This window comes from Histoplasma capsulatum, genomic scaffold (assembly GCF_000149585.1).
Source record: "Histoplasma capsulatum NAm1 scaffold_1 genomic scaffold, whole genome shotgun sequence".
NCBI lineage: Eukaryota > Fungi > Ascomycota > Eurotiomycetes > Onygenales > Ajellomycetaceae > Histoplasma > Histoplasma mississippiense.
Genome location: NW_001813982.1, coordinates 2,486,226 through 2,502,503, shown reverse-complemented (window position 1 = coordinate 2,502,503; position 16,278 = coordinate 2,486,226). Strand labels below are relative to the sequence as shown.

The following is a 16,278-nucleotide window of genomic DNA, read 5'->3' as shown; positions in this document are numbered from 1 at the left end:
GACCAGCGGATGAGGTATTCAATGATGCTCCTAGCGGGATCAGGATATGGGCCAGAATATGACGTCTGAGCCTGGGAAGACGACATGAATTGTGATGAGCTCATACAGGAATATGAAGCCAACCACCCCCAGCCCGCAGAAGCTGCGCCAACAAAGAACATCAACAACATAAATCAGTATAAAACCACTGCCAGATCAAAGTGTAAGGAAACTCTCTGTTTGAAAACTCGATGTTGAGAGGAATTCCATGAGATGGCTTGATAGGGTAATTACGACGCGAATCCTTAATTAGGGCTTTTTTAAATACGCTAATACTGAATAATACCAAAATTACCTTAACCGGTCAATAATATGCCGTATAATATACACTAATTGAAACCACGCTAATTGGGGCAAAATCTAACCACAAGGGGATAGCCTATCTCTTACACTTATATTTCTGAGGAATTGATTTGTTAGACATCTTGTATGTATGTTGACTTCATTCAAAGCATTTAATCATGATCTCATCAATGGAAACCTTTGAGCCAGGTGTGTAGTATTTTCAGCATGTCATATGGAATTCAGTGGTCAATGACTCTACATTATATCATCAATCCTTATTTCAGACCTCAGACCGGCGGGCTTCATAAGGGTTAGATATATAAATATATTGTTTAAACTGCTTAAATCACATATGGCTCATATAGAATTGAATGGAATGAATAGAACTCTGTTTCAGATTATTTCATCAGTATAAATCAATCTGTTGAAATTTATGAACTTTTATATAGAGAAGAATGTCTATAAACATCTTTATTTCTGCTGAATTGATCTTTTTTCATGATTGTTGCTGAATAAAAAAATTGAAAAATATAGAGCTTTTTAAATTCTCTTCTTTTTTCTTCTTCTCTTCTTCCTCCTTCTTCTCCACTTCTGAGAGCTCTGGAGCTTCATCATCAGTATTTTCAGCATCTCTCTTTAGTTTTGCATATAGATTGGTGAAATCACTGATATTTTGAAAGCATTTCTCAAATAAGAATAGAGTAAATAGAGTGTAGAGACTGCTAATATTGATATTCACAGAAATATTGAGAATTGAATCTTGCAAAGCAGGCTGCATTGGAAGGAACTTCACTGACTTCAGAGGTGGAAGCTCTGCTATGACCTCCTCAACAGCTCATTTTCATTTTCTAGATGTTTTTGTACAGTCTAGAGAATTGATTAGTTAACTAGGTCATAAGAATTGATTAATATAAGGAAATTACCATTGGATTTGGCAGTTTTCTCAGTGGATTCCATGTTCGCGGGTGGGTGGATGGATTCCATGATGGAGAGAATATGCAGGCAGGCAGGCAGGCAGAGAGTAGAGTTCAAACGCATTGAATTCCATACACGTTTTCAAGCTTGGCATGGAATCGCCAATCAGTGGATTTAAATGACCAATTACTGTTCATATAAAATTATATGGCGTTCTATTGGTTATAAAAAGGCGCCGGTGCAAAATTCCATACACTAATTGAAACCACGCTAATTGGGGCAAAACCTAACCACGAGGAGATAACCTGGGTTTATTTAATTGCTCTGTCGATCAAAGAGGCAGGACAAAACTTGCTCGCTCTCTCGTCCAAGGATCGGCCCAAAAGCATGCGGCATGCCAAAGATAGCCAAGGACCGCATGTTTTGTACCTGACGTTTTCCAAAATTCAGGTGCCCGCGGGGAACAACTGTTGGACGAATAGAGTAAAGTTGTTGCTTTCATATTTCCCCAGAGGCCCAAAAGCAGGATGATTTCAATATGCGGACCAAAATACCTCGGTGGCTGTTGCGGGCTTGGCCATTGTAACGTTTGGCAAGCTTGTGGGGATAAGCCGCTGATCCAACTGCAGATCTCTTGGATTCCAGAGATCGAGCCGACATGACTGCTCGTACATTTACGGATTACCGCAGCGGAAGGAGGATTTGGCAGAGACTCACGCATCGATCCGTGGATGTCACCATATCTCCTGTGTTTCTGCTTATATTCCGTATCCTCGCGTGGGTTGGGTCAAGAGCTAGGTTACCGCCATAGTTATCCCATTGGTCCAAACTGAAAATAAAGACTAGGTTCAACGTGATGCCGCAGATCTGGCGTGATACAACTCCCTGCATAAACGCACTTGGCGTGCGCGTTGCGGACGGGATATGGGGAAACTGCACCATATTCCTTGTTACGACTGGCTGCCGGCCCTCAGTGGTTCCGCACCAGAACATCATCCAGCTTTCGGGAATCTTGCCCCCATGGGGGAGATCGTTCTACGGAAAATGCCACCTTAGAGAGGGGAACCCATGCTCGTGGATTCCTGCGTCCCAGGCCCCAAAGCCGTACGAAAAGCGCTGGGGTGTGGAGTCACTTTCCCGGTTTCCTTTAAACGCAACAAGCCCTGTCGGCGGTTCACGTTTATGTCCCCGATCCCTGGGCCGTGGTCATATATATGCATCTATAGCTGTGGAAAACTTGACGGCTTTTTTATATTTTCTATTGAAACAGCTCTTTACTTCTAGCATTGATTAGTCCTGGGTATCTAGATCCTGATTGAGCGAAGCTACGCGCACCATGGCTATTTTATCATGGCTCTCCGCCGTGGCGCTGGTGACATCGGCTGTTGCGATGTCTCCCGAGTAAGCTGCATCTGTTTTATATTTCTGGTCGAATTGCCCGAACCATTTTTAACGTATTATGCTCACACATTTTTGGGTTATAGGCAATTCATCTCTGCCCCTCGACGAGGCGAAGCGATCCCGAACCCATCAGGAGTGAGTTGACATTCTTCTTTTCCATTACTGTTCTCTTTTCCAAATTTTCTTCTAAAGGCACATCTTCTGCCGAAATTGGCACGCCTTTTTTATTGGTTGGTATCCTCTGACTTCAGCTCGCAGGAACTCGCTTTTTTCCACGTCTCCCAGTATTCATTCGAAAAGCATGATACAGTTAAAAGCGAATGGAATTTACTTAATTTGAAAACAGGAGACATTAGCCTTCTGACCGATGATAGCATGTTTCGGAGATCTTTTGGGCTAGGGGGAGGAGGATTCCCAAGTTCCTTATATCAATAGCACTAGCTCAGATGTGCCAGGTGGAGTTGACCTATTGGGCTTCCGATGTTAGACATTTTGGAAAAAGGTAAGTTGTTTCAGCTACACAAGTGCGCTGCGTGGTGCAACTACTAATAGTTGCTATAGTCTTAAGGTTGCCTCATTCAATGGGCCCCCTTCAAGATTTCAAGGCTGTAAGGACCAAATCAGGCGACGTTAATTTCGTAGCCTCTGGTAGATCGACAAGAGATGGCAAACTTTACAACAAAGAGCAGGCGGAGAAGCGTTATAGCTCAGCTCGCATTTATGACAGCATCTATGCTCGCCATTGGGATACTTGGCTGACTCCAGAATTCAATGCTGTTTTCTCGGGCACGTTAAAAAAAGGATACGGCAATGCGTACACCTTCGACGGGGATCTCCACAACCTTGTGTCTCCCGTAAAGCATGCTGAATGTCCTAACCCACCGTTTGGCGGTGCGGGAGACTATGATCTGTCGCCTGATGGAAAGACTGTTGCGTTCATGAGCAAAGCTCCGGAGCTTCCAAAGGCCAACCTCACCACTAGCTACATCTTCATTGTTCCCCACGATGGCTCTTCCGTTGCTTTTCCCATAAATGGACCTAAGAGCGGCGCCGCTGTTAATGGCATTGTCGGTGCTTCATCCAGCCCTGCATTTTCTCCCGATAGCAAGAAGATCGCATATCTACAAATGGAGGAACGCAGCTATGAGGCTGACCGCAGAACCGTCTACGTTTCCACCTTGGATGGAAGCAAGATTATCAGCCTTGCTAGCAACTGGGATAGATCTCCCGATGCTCTTAAATGGGCTCCTGATGGAGAGAGCTTATATCTGTCTGTCGAGGATCGCGCTCGGGGCAGACTATTCACTCTTCCTGCTAATGCAAGCGCAAATTACGTGCCCAAAAATTTCACAGACCATGGTATTGTTAGCGCCTTTCATTTCCTTAAAGACTCGCCGTCCGTTCTCACCACTACAACTACAATCTGGTCAAACGCCATCTACACCATTGCCTCTCCTGACGAGAAACCCAAAATTTTATTCTCTGCAAACGAACATGATGCGGAATTGGCAGGTTTAGGCCCCGAAGATATCGAGGAGTTCTACTTCGATGGGAACTGGACTAAGGTTTGTATTTCTGTATCTATACTTGTTAAAACTTTGCTGATGCATAAAAGATTCATTCCTGGATTGTGAAACCTGAAGGCTTCTCTGCAGATAAGAAATATCCCCTCGCTTTTCTTATCCATGGTGGGCCTCAAGGGTCGTGGGGAGATTCATGGAGTACGAGATGGAACCCCAAGGTTATCGCCGATCAAGGCTACGTTGTAGTGGCTGTCAATCCCACAGGCAGCACAGGATTCGGAGACGAGCTTTGTGACCGAATTCAAAATGACTGGGGTAGGATGGGACCCCACATTATAGCAACTCTTGCCTTTTAACAGAACATTTCACGCTAACAATGCATTATTTTTACAGGCGGAGCCCCATACGAAGACCTTGTAAAGGCTTGGGAATATGTTCATGAGAATTTCGATTATATCGACACCGATCATGGCGTTGCCCTCGGAGCAAGCTATGGAGGATTTATGATTAACTGGATCCAAGGCAAGCCACTCGGTCGCAAGTTTAAAGCTCTCGTTTCCCATGATGGGAGCTTCGTTGCGGCAGCCAAGGTCTCCACCGAAGAACTATGGTTCATGGAACATGAGGTACGTTCTAATCAATACCTATAACTCCACGTTGTTCATATCACCTGCCTCGGCCTACCGTATATCCTTCTAACACACAAATAACAGTTTAACGGCACTTTCTGGGACGCACGGGACAACTACGAACGCTTCGATCCTTCCGCTCCTGAAAATATCCTACAATTTTCCACCCCAATGCTCATCATACACAGCGATCTCGACTACCGTCTCCCTGTGGCAGAAGGCATTTCTCTCTTCAACATCCTCCAGGAACGGGGAGTCCCTAGTCGCTTCCTCAACTTCCCAGATGAGAGCCATTGGGTGGTCAGCCAAGAGAACAGCCTGGTGTGGCATCAACAAGTTCTTGGCTGGATTAATAAGTACTCTGGTATTGAAGCGAGTAACCCCGAAGCTGTTAAGTTGAGCGACACAGTTGTACCAGTGGTGGATATTGATGCTGGGCCTAATAATTAATTCGCCGATGTGCATACATATCAATCATATGCCACAGGTGCGCGCGTTGCGTTCCAGGATATATCCTTCTACATCAATACCGAATAATACATCCCCTCTATTCCGGATTTTCTGTCGTTCTTATTTTAATTGTACATATATCCCTCCCTCTTATTCTTAGCTATATATATCCGGTTATGCCCTGCCTAATTCTGTTTTTGTCATGTTTCTTCTGGCTTCACGTTACCTCGAAAGCGGTATTGTGTTATTTCGTAACAATCTTATTCATCATGAGTCCATTACATGGAGGCAATTGTTTCCTTAATTAGATAAATACTTTACGAGGGTAAGCAGGTGTCGGCATACGATATATATTCAGGTCAAGGAAGGCGTAGAATTGCAATCAGAAAAGGCTATGAAGTCGAAAGGTTGGGTATTAATCGAATCCAAACAATGTGGGGAAATAATGGATGGCGGCGAACGTGATTATTGCATATACAACTATTTCAGCCAGCCTCAGTTTAAAGACCGAGTAGCAAACAGACAACATGTCACGTAGGTAAAGAGAGGAGGATTTGACCTATCTTTTCATGCGCCCAGCACTAGCCAGAGTAATGTTACATTGCTGTTTATCCGGAGTAGAATGAGGAAAAGCCTTCAGGGGAAAATAAAAAAGCAAAACCAATTAAGGAAGTGTGGCCCGGATAAATTCAAGAACTCGGGCCGGGACGCGGGCTCCCAGTCGTCTTCTTGTTAACAAGACCCGCAAAGAAGCTCGCAAGGGCTTGGTTTTGCATCTTGTCATCGCCGGTCCCGCTTCCGGGGGATGTAGTGGGTGTTTGGGGTAAGGGATCTTTGCGGACTGGAGTTCGATTCGCTTCCCGTTCCTGTTATGGGAGGTGGAAGAGTTAGTCAAACTAGTTTGGTATCGACGTGTGGAATGAAAATAAAATGGAAGTGTTTGTAGGATATTTTACCTTCAACTTTCTCAACATATCATCCGCGTCCACTTGAATGCCTCCCATGTTAAACTGTACGGGTCCAATATGCTCACTCACACGAGATGGCTCGTCCATAGGGATGCTATTGTCCTGATCCTTAAGCGAGCCTCCCTTGCGCAACTGCTTGTCTCGCTGCTCGTCTTCAGCTTTGAGCTGTTCAAGGACCTGGAGTTGGTCGGATAAAAATGATTGCATATCCCGCGTTTCTACTTCGATCGCCCTGTCCCATCCGGGCTGCGTACTTCGGGCAATGGATAAACTCAGCTTGGGATCTCGGATGGTTTGTTCATAGATGAGAGTGGCGCTGCTGCCGTCTTCCATACCCAATTCCCCAGAATTGTTCTTGGTGTTTTCTTCATCTTGATTATCACCATCAGTCTCAGATACTCCGCGAAATTGTTTAGGTTTGTCTTGAATCTCAATGGACCAGCCTGTCCCAACTCCTTCTATATCAAATCCTTCTCTAATTATTCGGATTTTTCCCCATGAATCCCAGTTTGATGGGATTAGTATCTTATCTCTATCTATGACGTTGTGCTTCAGAGATTGTCTCTTGAGTAACGAATGGATTCCAAGCGAGGAGTGGATTAAACTCTGTAACGAGTTGGCAAGGAATGGTGTTGTATATATGAGCGAGGCCCCATCTATAAAACCGTAGGACGGTCAGCTTGTTCATGCGGCAGAGCTCGGGAAAACTCATACGTTTCAGCAGAATCGTTCTCATGAACTGTAGAATAAAGTCAAACTCCTCCTCATGCCAGCCATGCTCTTTCTCCAACTTTTCAATTTTATCCGCCTAGCAAATCACAGTAGTGTCAGTACCAGCCTCTACACCGGAGTGAGTGGGAAAGAAATAGTATAAAATTTTACATACGCCTTGACAAACGACACACATAGGAATCCCTAAGCCTTCATCCCATTCTCCTGGACCTAGGGGGATTGTAACTGGTCCACCAGAGGTTGTCATTCCCCCGCCTGCTGAAGATGCTGGATCGCCGCCTCTTTTGTGGTCTCGCCATTCAGTCATAACTTCTTCCATTACTACTTTAGTTTCATCATCAAGAGAGATCAGGACAGAACGTAGAAGACGAATCCATTCTTGCAGCTGTCGAACCCACGTCCAAGGATTTTCCCAGTCCAGTAATATCACTATCAGCGTCTCCGGTACGGTTTTCGGGGTGAGGAGCGGCTTGAGAAGTGGTGCGAAGGACGACGACGGTTCGGAGAGTAGATAGATTGAAACTCGGGCAAGAATATCTATGGAAAGATTTTAGCTAATATTATGCTAAACTGCACAGATATACCTGGTATTTCGTACCCTCCTGGTCAGCATCCAACACATCGTGATAAGTATACCCGAGCGCGAACTGATTCGCAATGGGAGGCACTCTTCCTTTTCGTCGCCCAGAGTGCACCCGTGGGTCTGACTCGTCTGATGATAATGTCTCAAGAAACTCTCTCTGGCTATCGGGCGTACCGCCTAAAATGTTCAACCCGGGTCAGAAAGGAACGAAGTAGGTTTCATGCTCGTGGATGGCTTTCGCGATCCAACGACCCAAAGCGCCGACATAACGCATAAATATCCTGAAGCAATTCAAAGGGCAGGGAAACACGAACCCAAAACTAGTAAATTCTTTTCCGGTAATCGTTTCCCGCTTGCTACTCCATCCAGCATAGAGGACCATATGTTCTTCTTTGCGCCATCTTTACTCGATGGCCTACTCCCCTGGCTCAAAATCGATGACCTTTGTCCAATTCCAACCATGCTGACGGTACCATGCCCACACTTCCCAGTCACGAAGAAATAGTGAGGATAAGTATTCGCGGATGTTTGAACAAATACGAAACCGAATGGATTCCGGTTTCAACATTCAAGGAGAAGAACAAGCTGGATGGCGGCGGTGGAACGAAAAGAGGAGATATGAAATAGCTAGACTGGTTGATTTTCCATTTGCGTAAGTATTGAATTACAATTTCTCAAATGGCTGACAGGCGCAGAAACTCTTACCATGGCAGGTTTGTCTTCGGGGTCGGTTGAGCTGACCGTTCAAACAGTTCTTGGTATTTAACCCCTGGGTTGATGTCACGCGTTTTTTGCTCGCCGCCCTTTTTCCAAAGCCAACTCCGCAAGTCAAAATTTCCACCTTGGACCTACCACGCTACTAAATGCACCAATATTGGATTATTATTTACTACAGACCTAGAGGTACAGTCTCGAGAAATAGAAGACTAGCTAGCGCTGTTATTTAACACGCTGGCTAATTGAATCCCTCCCCATTCCAAACGGACTAGGAATGAACGCCATCCGCCAGCTTCAAGCGCTGAACAAGCGAGAGCTTGAAAATGTCGTGTAAGTCCTTTGTGTGGCCCTGTATATTTCTTATTCGTCGAAGTATTCGAACTCCCGCAGCTGATGAATCTCCCTTTTTCGCGTTTAACTATTAGACCTCCAGAAGCTTCATGGCATGCCGACTACCGCGACACAGCGTACATCTACATTGGATCCCTCCCTTCCGACCTTAGCGAAGGGGATATATTAACTATTTTCTCCCAGTATGGGGAACCGGTTCATCTTAACTTAGTGCGCGACAAAGAGACGGGCAAGAGCAAAGGGTTCGCTTTTTTGAAGTATGAAGACCAGCGAAGCACGGATTTGGCAGTGGATAACTTGGGCGGGGCGACAATTTTGGGTAGAATGATAAGAGTGGATCATGCGAGGTATAAAAGGAAGGAGGAAGAGGGACTGGAAGATAATGTTGCTGCGATGACCGTTGGTGAAACGGGTGAGAGGTCAAAAGTGAACGGCGAAGAAGCGGCCCAGAAACGAGCTACGAAACATGGCGATAGTGAAACTAATACAGAAGATCGAAGGGATTCAACAGAGACCTTTATTAAAGGAGGAGAAGGAGTTACAGAAACTTATAGAAGAACATGATGACGAAGATCCTATGAAAGAATATCTCATACAGGAGAAACGGGAGGAGGTAGCTAAGGCTTTGGAACGTCTAAACAAACGAAAGGAGCACCGAAGTGATGGCACTGAGAAAGAAGACAAACATGGTCACCGCCACCGTCACCACCGTTATCATAATCGAAGACATCGATGCGATCGATCATCCTCCCCGGGAAGAGAAAAACAATTTTCACGGCACGAGCGATCAAAGTCACCATCCCAATTAAAAGAGCGAAGACACCATCGAGATAGAAGAGATCGCAGCTGAGATGACGGCTTCTAGAGCTGCAGACGACCTTCTGTGATAATAAGTTACGGAAATACTGTCACTTCGTTACCCGAGAGAGTGGGGGAAACGGATAAATATCCAATTTTGGGCCCAAGGGTTACAACATTCTCGATCCAACTCGAAAAGATGTCCGGTACTAAATATATTTCCTGCCGGAGCTCGAAGACCTTTTACGATGCCGCCTCGCCTACATTTCGTTGGAGCGGTATATGCCAGTATTCATTTCCACGATCACTGATGTGGGGAAATGCGTGTTGTTATCATCCAGTTCACCAACATGTGGTAAAATTTCACCCGAATCGTCATGTGAAACCAAGTGTCCCGTGGATTCCTTGCGAAAAATAAAGAGGTAAAAAAAAGAGGTGTCTTTCTGAATAGTCTCTTCGGTGCTCCGCCTTTCAACCACCTCCAAGATATCTTTTCCAGCCTTCTCTGACGCAATATCGCTTTCCATCATGGTCCTGTCCGATGACGAATCTTTCCCACCTACCCTCTTTCCCGGCACTTATCACCAGAAGAGTCGTGTCACTAATCCATCCAATAACCCCTTTCGATGGTCGTCCGAGCGAGGAGCCCAGGGGAGGGAGGTATGCAGAACCAAGAGGACCCTCATCGCCAATCTCAAAATGAGCGCTTGCAAAAGAATAAATGTCAGAAAATACCCGAGGGAGCAGAGGGACCTTCCCAAGGATACCCCATTTCTGGTTTGCGCCTTCTACGGGAGGCGTGGCGTTGCGAGCATGCGGGAGGTCAAAAATGTGCAAGGTAGATTTATCTGACGTGAGGGCGAGAAGCGTGTTTGAGGGGGATATGGCCAGCGAAAATATTTCCGCATGATCTACACCTCTCCGGAGCTCAGCCATCTTTGCGCAATTTGTTGTAGCAAATATTCGAACCAGCGTTCCCTGCATGTTAAAAATCAAATTTAGCTGCCCTTGTTCAAAATCTTCTACTCACCTTAAACAGTAACATTTACAACTTTGGAGGAAAATTCATGTTTTTAACTTACCGTCTCTCCCGCCGTTGCCAAAACCTCGCCATTGGGGCTAAGGTCGATAGCTCTTAATGGAGAGCTATGAGCCGGAATGATACTGACATTCCCCGTCTCGAGCTCGACAAGCTGGACCTGTCCTGGGGATCTTCCGGGGAAAGCTAGCAGTTTGGTCCCCAGACAGACCAAGCCATGAGGGTTGTCTGCGGTCTCGAAGACAGACAATTTCTGCGGGGGGATCGAAAATGCAAAGATATGTATGCTATTATGTAGCACAACGACGATACGGGACTTGGATAATCGGACGCGCAAGACAGAAGTGCGGAACTCGAGCGTGATGACTGCTCGTTGCTTTGCGTCATCCCAGATAATCAACTTTGCAAATAAGAAAGGAGGAATAAATTAATATATTAGAGTGAAATTATGTTTGTCATTATATATAATCTTATGTTGACTCCTTTTTTTGACAGAGTCCAAAATCGAAAGGTAACAAAAATTCAAGTAGGGAAAATTACTCACTTTGTTCTGGGGGAATTTGGGCTTGCGGCCTCCACCCACCAGAGCTAGATAATTAGATTGACCCAACATCTCGACCACTCCGATGCCTGCATTGAAATCTACTATATTGAGGAGGGGCAGTTAAGTATTAGGGGCCCAAGCAGATCCAAATAATCAATGCAGGGGAAATTGTGGGAGAACAATAAAAAGTAACGGCGGGGGATTAATGTAGTGATCAAGTATATCCGATATATTTTGATTTTTATAGGAAAATATCTCACCTCTTGAAACTTTGAGTTCACATGGGTCTGAGTTAAAAACTGTTTAAAGATGGAGGAGATGTAGAGTACATAGTTAGCGTACAAGGATCTCTGATGTGTATGTCGTAGCTTAGGAAAGATCGCCGCAAAGAAGGGCCATACTGCAGAAGCCGGTATCAAGTCCGACAGAGAATGAAGAGCTGTCAGCGTTAAAGGCGGCTGAATGTGACACTGGGCCCGTCGAGGTATCTATAACCTGTCTGGTATTCATCGTGTGAACTTTGCACGTCGTAGGCAGCAAATTATGCCAATAAGGTAAACATCGGCGTGGTTGGGGTCATGGTAGATGCGCACAGGCATACAACAGAAAAACGGAACGCAGGAAGAAAAGTGAAAGGGATTAAGGCAGGGCTAGGTCCACCGTATATAATCGAGGTGGACAGAAGATTCGCGAAGATATTTTATTTTAAATAAGAATATCATCTCTATATGTATCGTATAGTTAGCTCTCTACGGAGTACCTTCGATGTTCTCGTCCGAAAAGGTCCGAATCCGGCCCATATCACGTGGATACTGATCATGGAATGGAGTGTCAACGATCCAAGGGGATTACATTATTCCGGTATCCAAAATACGCCAACCTAAACGCGGGACGTCTTGTACCAGGTACCAGATGTGGTGATGTTTCACGGCCCATCGTTTTTGTCCTGCCATCCCCATATGCCAGAGTTCCTTATTGGAATTTATCGAAAGGAGCGAGCCCATAGGTGATTTGTCCTGGTATAGGTTGGTCATTCTTCACCGTTGTCTCGGCTTCTTTGCGTGTAGACCTATGAAATTTATATGTGAAAATCTGGCGTGTTATCTACAAGCTCTGGATGAAAAGGGGGAAACACCAAAATTACGGAACCTTTCCCATCGACGTGGTAGGGCAATACAGCGTTAATACAGTCCACTCCAACAAGCAGGAACAGAGCCCCTTAACTGGATTTATTACCACTAGTGTACTTGCAATACCCAGTTGCACACTCCATTTGGTGGTGCTTGGCGGTAAGCAGCGTTCTGGAGTGGTAAGCACACCTCCAGCTGCGTCTCAGGCCCAAAATCAAGCACGCCCCCTACTGCTTCGAGTAACCATCTCGACTTCAACCCTTTTTTCCTGTGACATCTGTGTCCCAGTCCTCCTGCTTTGTCTCTCTCCCATTCTTCTCCTCTCTGTCTCTGTGTTTCTGCTGCGTGTCAATTCTCTCATTCTTCCTTTTTCTCCTGGCCCTCTTGCCTCGCTGGAGATCCGCTCCGCTCGCCTTCTCCCAAGCAATCTCCGTTACACCGTCCCCTTCGAAATCACCAGCAATCTAATCCACCATGTCTTCTGCTGTCAACGCTGTATGTCTCTCTATTTATTTTATTTTCTCTATCCAAGAATTGCTTATACGCTGTCACATACGTTTGTCCGGCGTATTATTTACCGCATTCCTTTTCCCCAATTGTCGTGACCATGCTGCGATCTGACAGGCGTTATGACCAGATTAAGATCCGTCGGAAGAAGAATGTCAAGAAAGGAATTCAATTCTGTCTGATGGTCTGTGGTGCCAGCGGAACAGGTACGTTGAACTCGTTTCATCTAGACGTGGATTACTGATTTCCTTGTTTTCACAAAAAAAATCTAACTGTCCGATTTATTTGCTACAGGCCGGACTACCTTTGTCAACACACTTTGCGGAAAGAAAGTTCTTCAGGGGAAAGATGCCGATGACGCCCAAAATGCCCATCTCGAGGAAGGCGTCCGCATCAAGCCCATCACCGTTGGTAAGTGCCAATGAAATCTGATTGATTAATGCCAATTGGACTTCGCCCAACACTAACTGGTTTACAAGAACTCGAACTGGACGAGGAAGGCACCCGCATTTCGCTAACCATCGTTGATACCCCGGGCTTTGGCGACCAAATTGACAACGAGCAAAGGTGTGACCAAATTCATATCCAGTTTGGATCGGAGCATTCTTGGGGTAATGTTAGCTAATCAAATATGCACGCAATGTAGTTTCTCAGAAATCGTCGGATATCTCGAGCGCCAATATGATGACATCTTGGCTGAAGAATCCAGGATCAAGCGTAACCCTCGGTTCCGTGACAATCGTGTACATGCTCTGTTGTACTTTATCACTCCCACCGGCCACGGCCTGCGAGAACTTGACATTGAATTGATGAAGCGCCTTTCACCACGCGTCAACGTCATCCCCGTTATTGGCAAGGCTGACTCGCTAACACCTGCGGAGCTCGCGGAATCGAAAAAGCTTGTTATGGAGGATATTGAGCACTATCGTATCCCTGTGTACAACTTCCCCTATGACATTGAAGAGGATGACGAAGATACCGTTGAGGAAAACGCTGAACTTCGAGGTCTAATGCCCTTTGCCATTGTTGGTTCAGAGGATGTTCTAGAGATTGGTGGCCGCAAAGTTCGTGCGAGACAATACCCGTGGGGTGTGGTCGAAGTTGATAATCCTCGTCACTCAGATTTCTTGGCTATTCGCAGCGCGCTTTTGCACAGCCATCTTGCAGACTTGAAAGAAATTACACACGACTTCCTCTACGAGAACTACCGTACCGAGAAACTCAGCAAGAGCGTGGAGGGTGGCGCTGGAACGTACGTTTATATTTTTGTACATTCTCGTTTAATCCTTTCCAATGGTTTGCTAACGGACTCCAAACAGTAACCAAGATTCGTCCATGAACCCTGAAGACCTTGCCTCTCAATCTGTCCGCCTGAAGGAGGAGCAACTTCGCCGGGAGGAAGAGAAACTCCGAGAGATCGAGATCAAGGTGCAACGTGAGATCGAGCTTAAACGACAGGAACTTCTTGCTCGTGAGAGTCAATTGAAGGAGATCGAGGCACGGATGCAACGCGAGCACCACAACCACTTGCACCAGGATGAACTGAATGGCGAGGTCAACGCATAATCGGACTGGATTGGATTACAAGTCAACGGCATCCAAAGACCCAATCAAGACGACGTGACCTAAGTGACTGGCGGTTTGATATCGCCGATAATATGACATCACCTAATATAGCGATGGCAACTGTAGATGAGCGCGACCAGAACGTCTCTAATGGGGGAAAGGGAGAGAAAACAAGGTTTGAGATTTGGAAAAGACTGTCCGTGAAATGCTTTTCTCTGGGGATTATCGTTCTTTAGCTTGGTTGGGGGCTTTCTTATTCATTACACACTTCGCCCTTTAATTCACACTGCTCTTTCGTTTCTGTTGGCCCTGACCACCAACATTTTACACCCATTTATCCCTCTCTGGCAAACCCACTGAAAAATAGTAGTTTTGAGGAAAAGTTGATACACTTTCGCCTACCAGAATCACATCATCTATTCTTCTCCTAATTTCTCTCCCCTGGGTATTTTTGCTGAAGCTTGTACCTTCCTTCCAATTCCTTTTCCTACTCATCCTTTAATTCGTACCTTACCCTATTACTGTCTTTTTACAGAGAGATTTTTTCCCTTTTTTTCGCTTGCCCTTTGTCTTCGCCCGGTCTACTATTTATTCCCCGTTTTATCTCGCTCTGAAAACAGTTACTGAATGACTATTCCCATATTACCTTCTCTTATATTTGCGTATTTTTTTCTTTTATCACGTTCCTATTTTCGTTCGACTTTATTTTTTGCTCTTTTTATTCTCTTTTCTCTATTCCACTGTGTTTTATTTGATGTTATTGTCTCTGCCAATTTCGCGGGAAGAGTGAAAAGGGGGAAATGTGGCGATGGGGAAGGGCGAAATAGCTGAGTTAGCACATTTTTAATCTTCGAATTGTATTGTCGGTTTTGTTTCTTTTTATATTTTATATACTTTGCTGCCTTTCCTATCTTTGTCCAACTCCTTACATTACTCCAAGCGTTTCTCATTGAGTTCTTCTTTCCCACTTGTCCTCTTGCTCCCTGCTGTGTGATATACATCTCTCATACATGATTTCTCGCCATGGTCAGGCAGGAATCTTTTGACCACCTCTCTCCTTTGCCCCCTTTCATCCCCTTTTTTTGCCCTGGTATTTAGTAGGTTCACTCTATATTGTACCCAGTTCTTTCGAGAAACCTGTCAATTGCTATCCTTTCGCCCATTTCCTTCGTTTAAATAAAGATATCAGCAACTCGCAAAATGCCCTACTGGATAGATCGACTTACACGTTGTTGCTGCACCAACAATCCTCTTTAGCCTTCATCCTAACCCCTCTTCGTCTAACAGCCAAATTACAGGCAACCAACTAAGCGGCCATTAGCCTAACCGTTTCCCTCTCTCTTGTGTTCGGATGCACAGTACTGGGTGTCTCAGGGACGAGTATTAGCAAACTGAATGATCTCTGCTCTGTTTCATTACGCCGTCCTCTTCCATGTGGAACACAAGTCCATGCAAATGCTAGAAATATACATGTTAAATCTAGTACATACTTGTCAACAAACTTGTAGGCGATTTGGGTTCAGTTTTATAGCTGAGAAATTGTATTTCCATTTCACCATCTAGCGTATGCAAAGACTTTGGTTCCGCACTTGCGTATATAGAAATTGTTCCAATTGACATGATGCCAATATGCATTATAAGGTACTAGTCCTTGTCTACGAAATCACTTTCCTCCAGTCGTGGTAACCACTACACAAATACTAGTAGCTCAAAATCGCCCTCGATCTCGCAAGGCCCAATGCCCCACAAGAAAAAGGCCCTGTCTATCCAGCCTCTGCAAAAGAAAAACCTGCTCTTGACGGCTCGGTCGGTGTATGATGACATAATCGAGTAAGTCGACCCCGGAGACGACTGTCTATCAATTCTCCCTTCTTGGTCCTGAATTGCGAGTTGTGAATGGCCGTTATGGCATCTTCTGTGCAGGAATATCCGCGGCCAGATTTTGTTCGCTCAGACCTTAACTGGAAATCACTCAATGGACCCTGGAGTTTTCTCTATGATGACGATGACAGCGGCATATTGGATGGATGGCACCTGCGAGGCCTCCCCGAACAGATCGCTGTGACTGCTGGACAGAACAGTGGCGCCGGGAAAACTTTAC

The 16,278-nt window shown here is 45.4% G+C and overlaps 5 protein-coding genes across 5 annotated transcripts; 3 read left to right on the top strand and 2 right to left on the bottom strand.

Moving 5' to 3' along the window:
- Positions 1–2,575: 2,575 nt before the first annotated feature.
- HCAG_00721 (dipeptidyl-peptidase V precursor) lies at positions 2,576–5,242 on the top strand (the record flags this gene model as incomplete). Its single annotated transcript, XM_001543625.1, has 7 exons — positions 2,576–2,640; positions 2,724–2,775; positions 3,015–3,142; positions 3,209–4,205; positions 4,256–4,478; positions 4,557–4,789; positions 4,877–5,242. 7 exons carry the CDS (start codon positions 2,576–2,578, stop codon positions 5,240–5,242), a joined length of 2,064 nt encoding a protein of 687 aa, XP_001543675.1.
- Positions 5,243–5,931: 689 nt separating this feature from the next.
- HCAG_00720 (conserved hypothetical protein) lies at positions 5,932–7,907 on the bottom strand (the record flags this gene model as incomplete). Its single annotated transcript, XM_001543624.1, has 6 exons — positions 5,932–6,108; positions 6,199–6,866; positions 6,925–7,018; positions 7,097–7,479; positions 7,541–7,686; positions 7,840–7,907. The coding sequence occupies 6 exons, from the start codon at positions 7,905–7,907 to the stop codon at positions 5,932–5,934; spliced, it is 1,536 nt and encodes a 511-aa protein (XP_001543674.1).
- A 324-nt stretch (positions 7,908–8,231) lies between these two features.
- On the top strand, positions 8,232–9,443 carry HCAG_00719 (conserved hypothetical protein; the record flags this gene model as incomplete). The annotated part of the gene is made up of 4 exons (XM_001543623.1): positions 8,232–8,238; positions 8,515–8,572; positions 8,668–9,005; positions 9,148–9,443. The coding sequence occupies 4 exons, from the start codon at positions 8,232–8,234 to the stop codon at positions 9,441–9,443; spliced, it is 699 nt and encodes a 232-aa protein (XP_001543673.1).
- Positions 9,444–9,862: 419 nt separating this feature from the next.
- On the bottom strand, positions 9,863–11,484 carry HCAG_00718 (conserved hypothetical protein; the record flags this gene model as incomplete). The annotated part of the gene is made up of 5 exons (XM_001543622.1): positions 9,863–10,369; positions 10,474–10,830; positions 10,975–11,075; positions 11,235–11,273; positions 11,376–11,484. 5 exons carry the CDS (start codon positions 11,482–11,484, stop codon positions 9,863–9,865), a joined length of 1,113 nt encoding a protein of 370 aa, XP_001543672.1.
- Positions 11,485–12,578: 1,094 nt separating this feature from the next.
- On the top strand, positions 12,579–14,177 carry HCAG_00717 (hypothetical protein; the record flags this gene model as incomplete). The annotated part of the gene is made up of 6 exons (XM_001543621.1): positions 12,579–12,599; positions 12,742–12,817; positions 12,906–13,022; positions 13,091–13,178; positions 13,258–13,863; positions 13,931–14,177. 6 exons carry the CDS (start codon positions 12,579–12,581, stop codon positions 14,175–14,177), a joined length of 1,155 nt encoding a protein of 384 aa, XP_001543671.1.
- Positions 14,178–16,278: the final 2,101 nt, after the last annotated feature.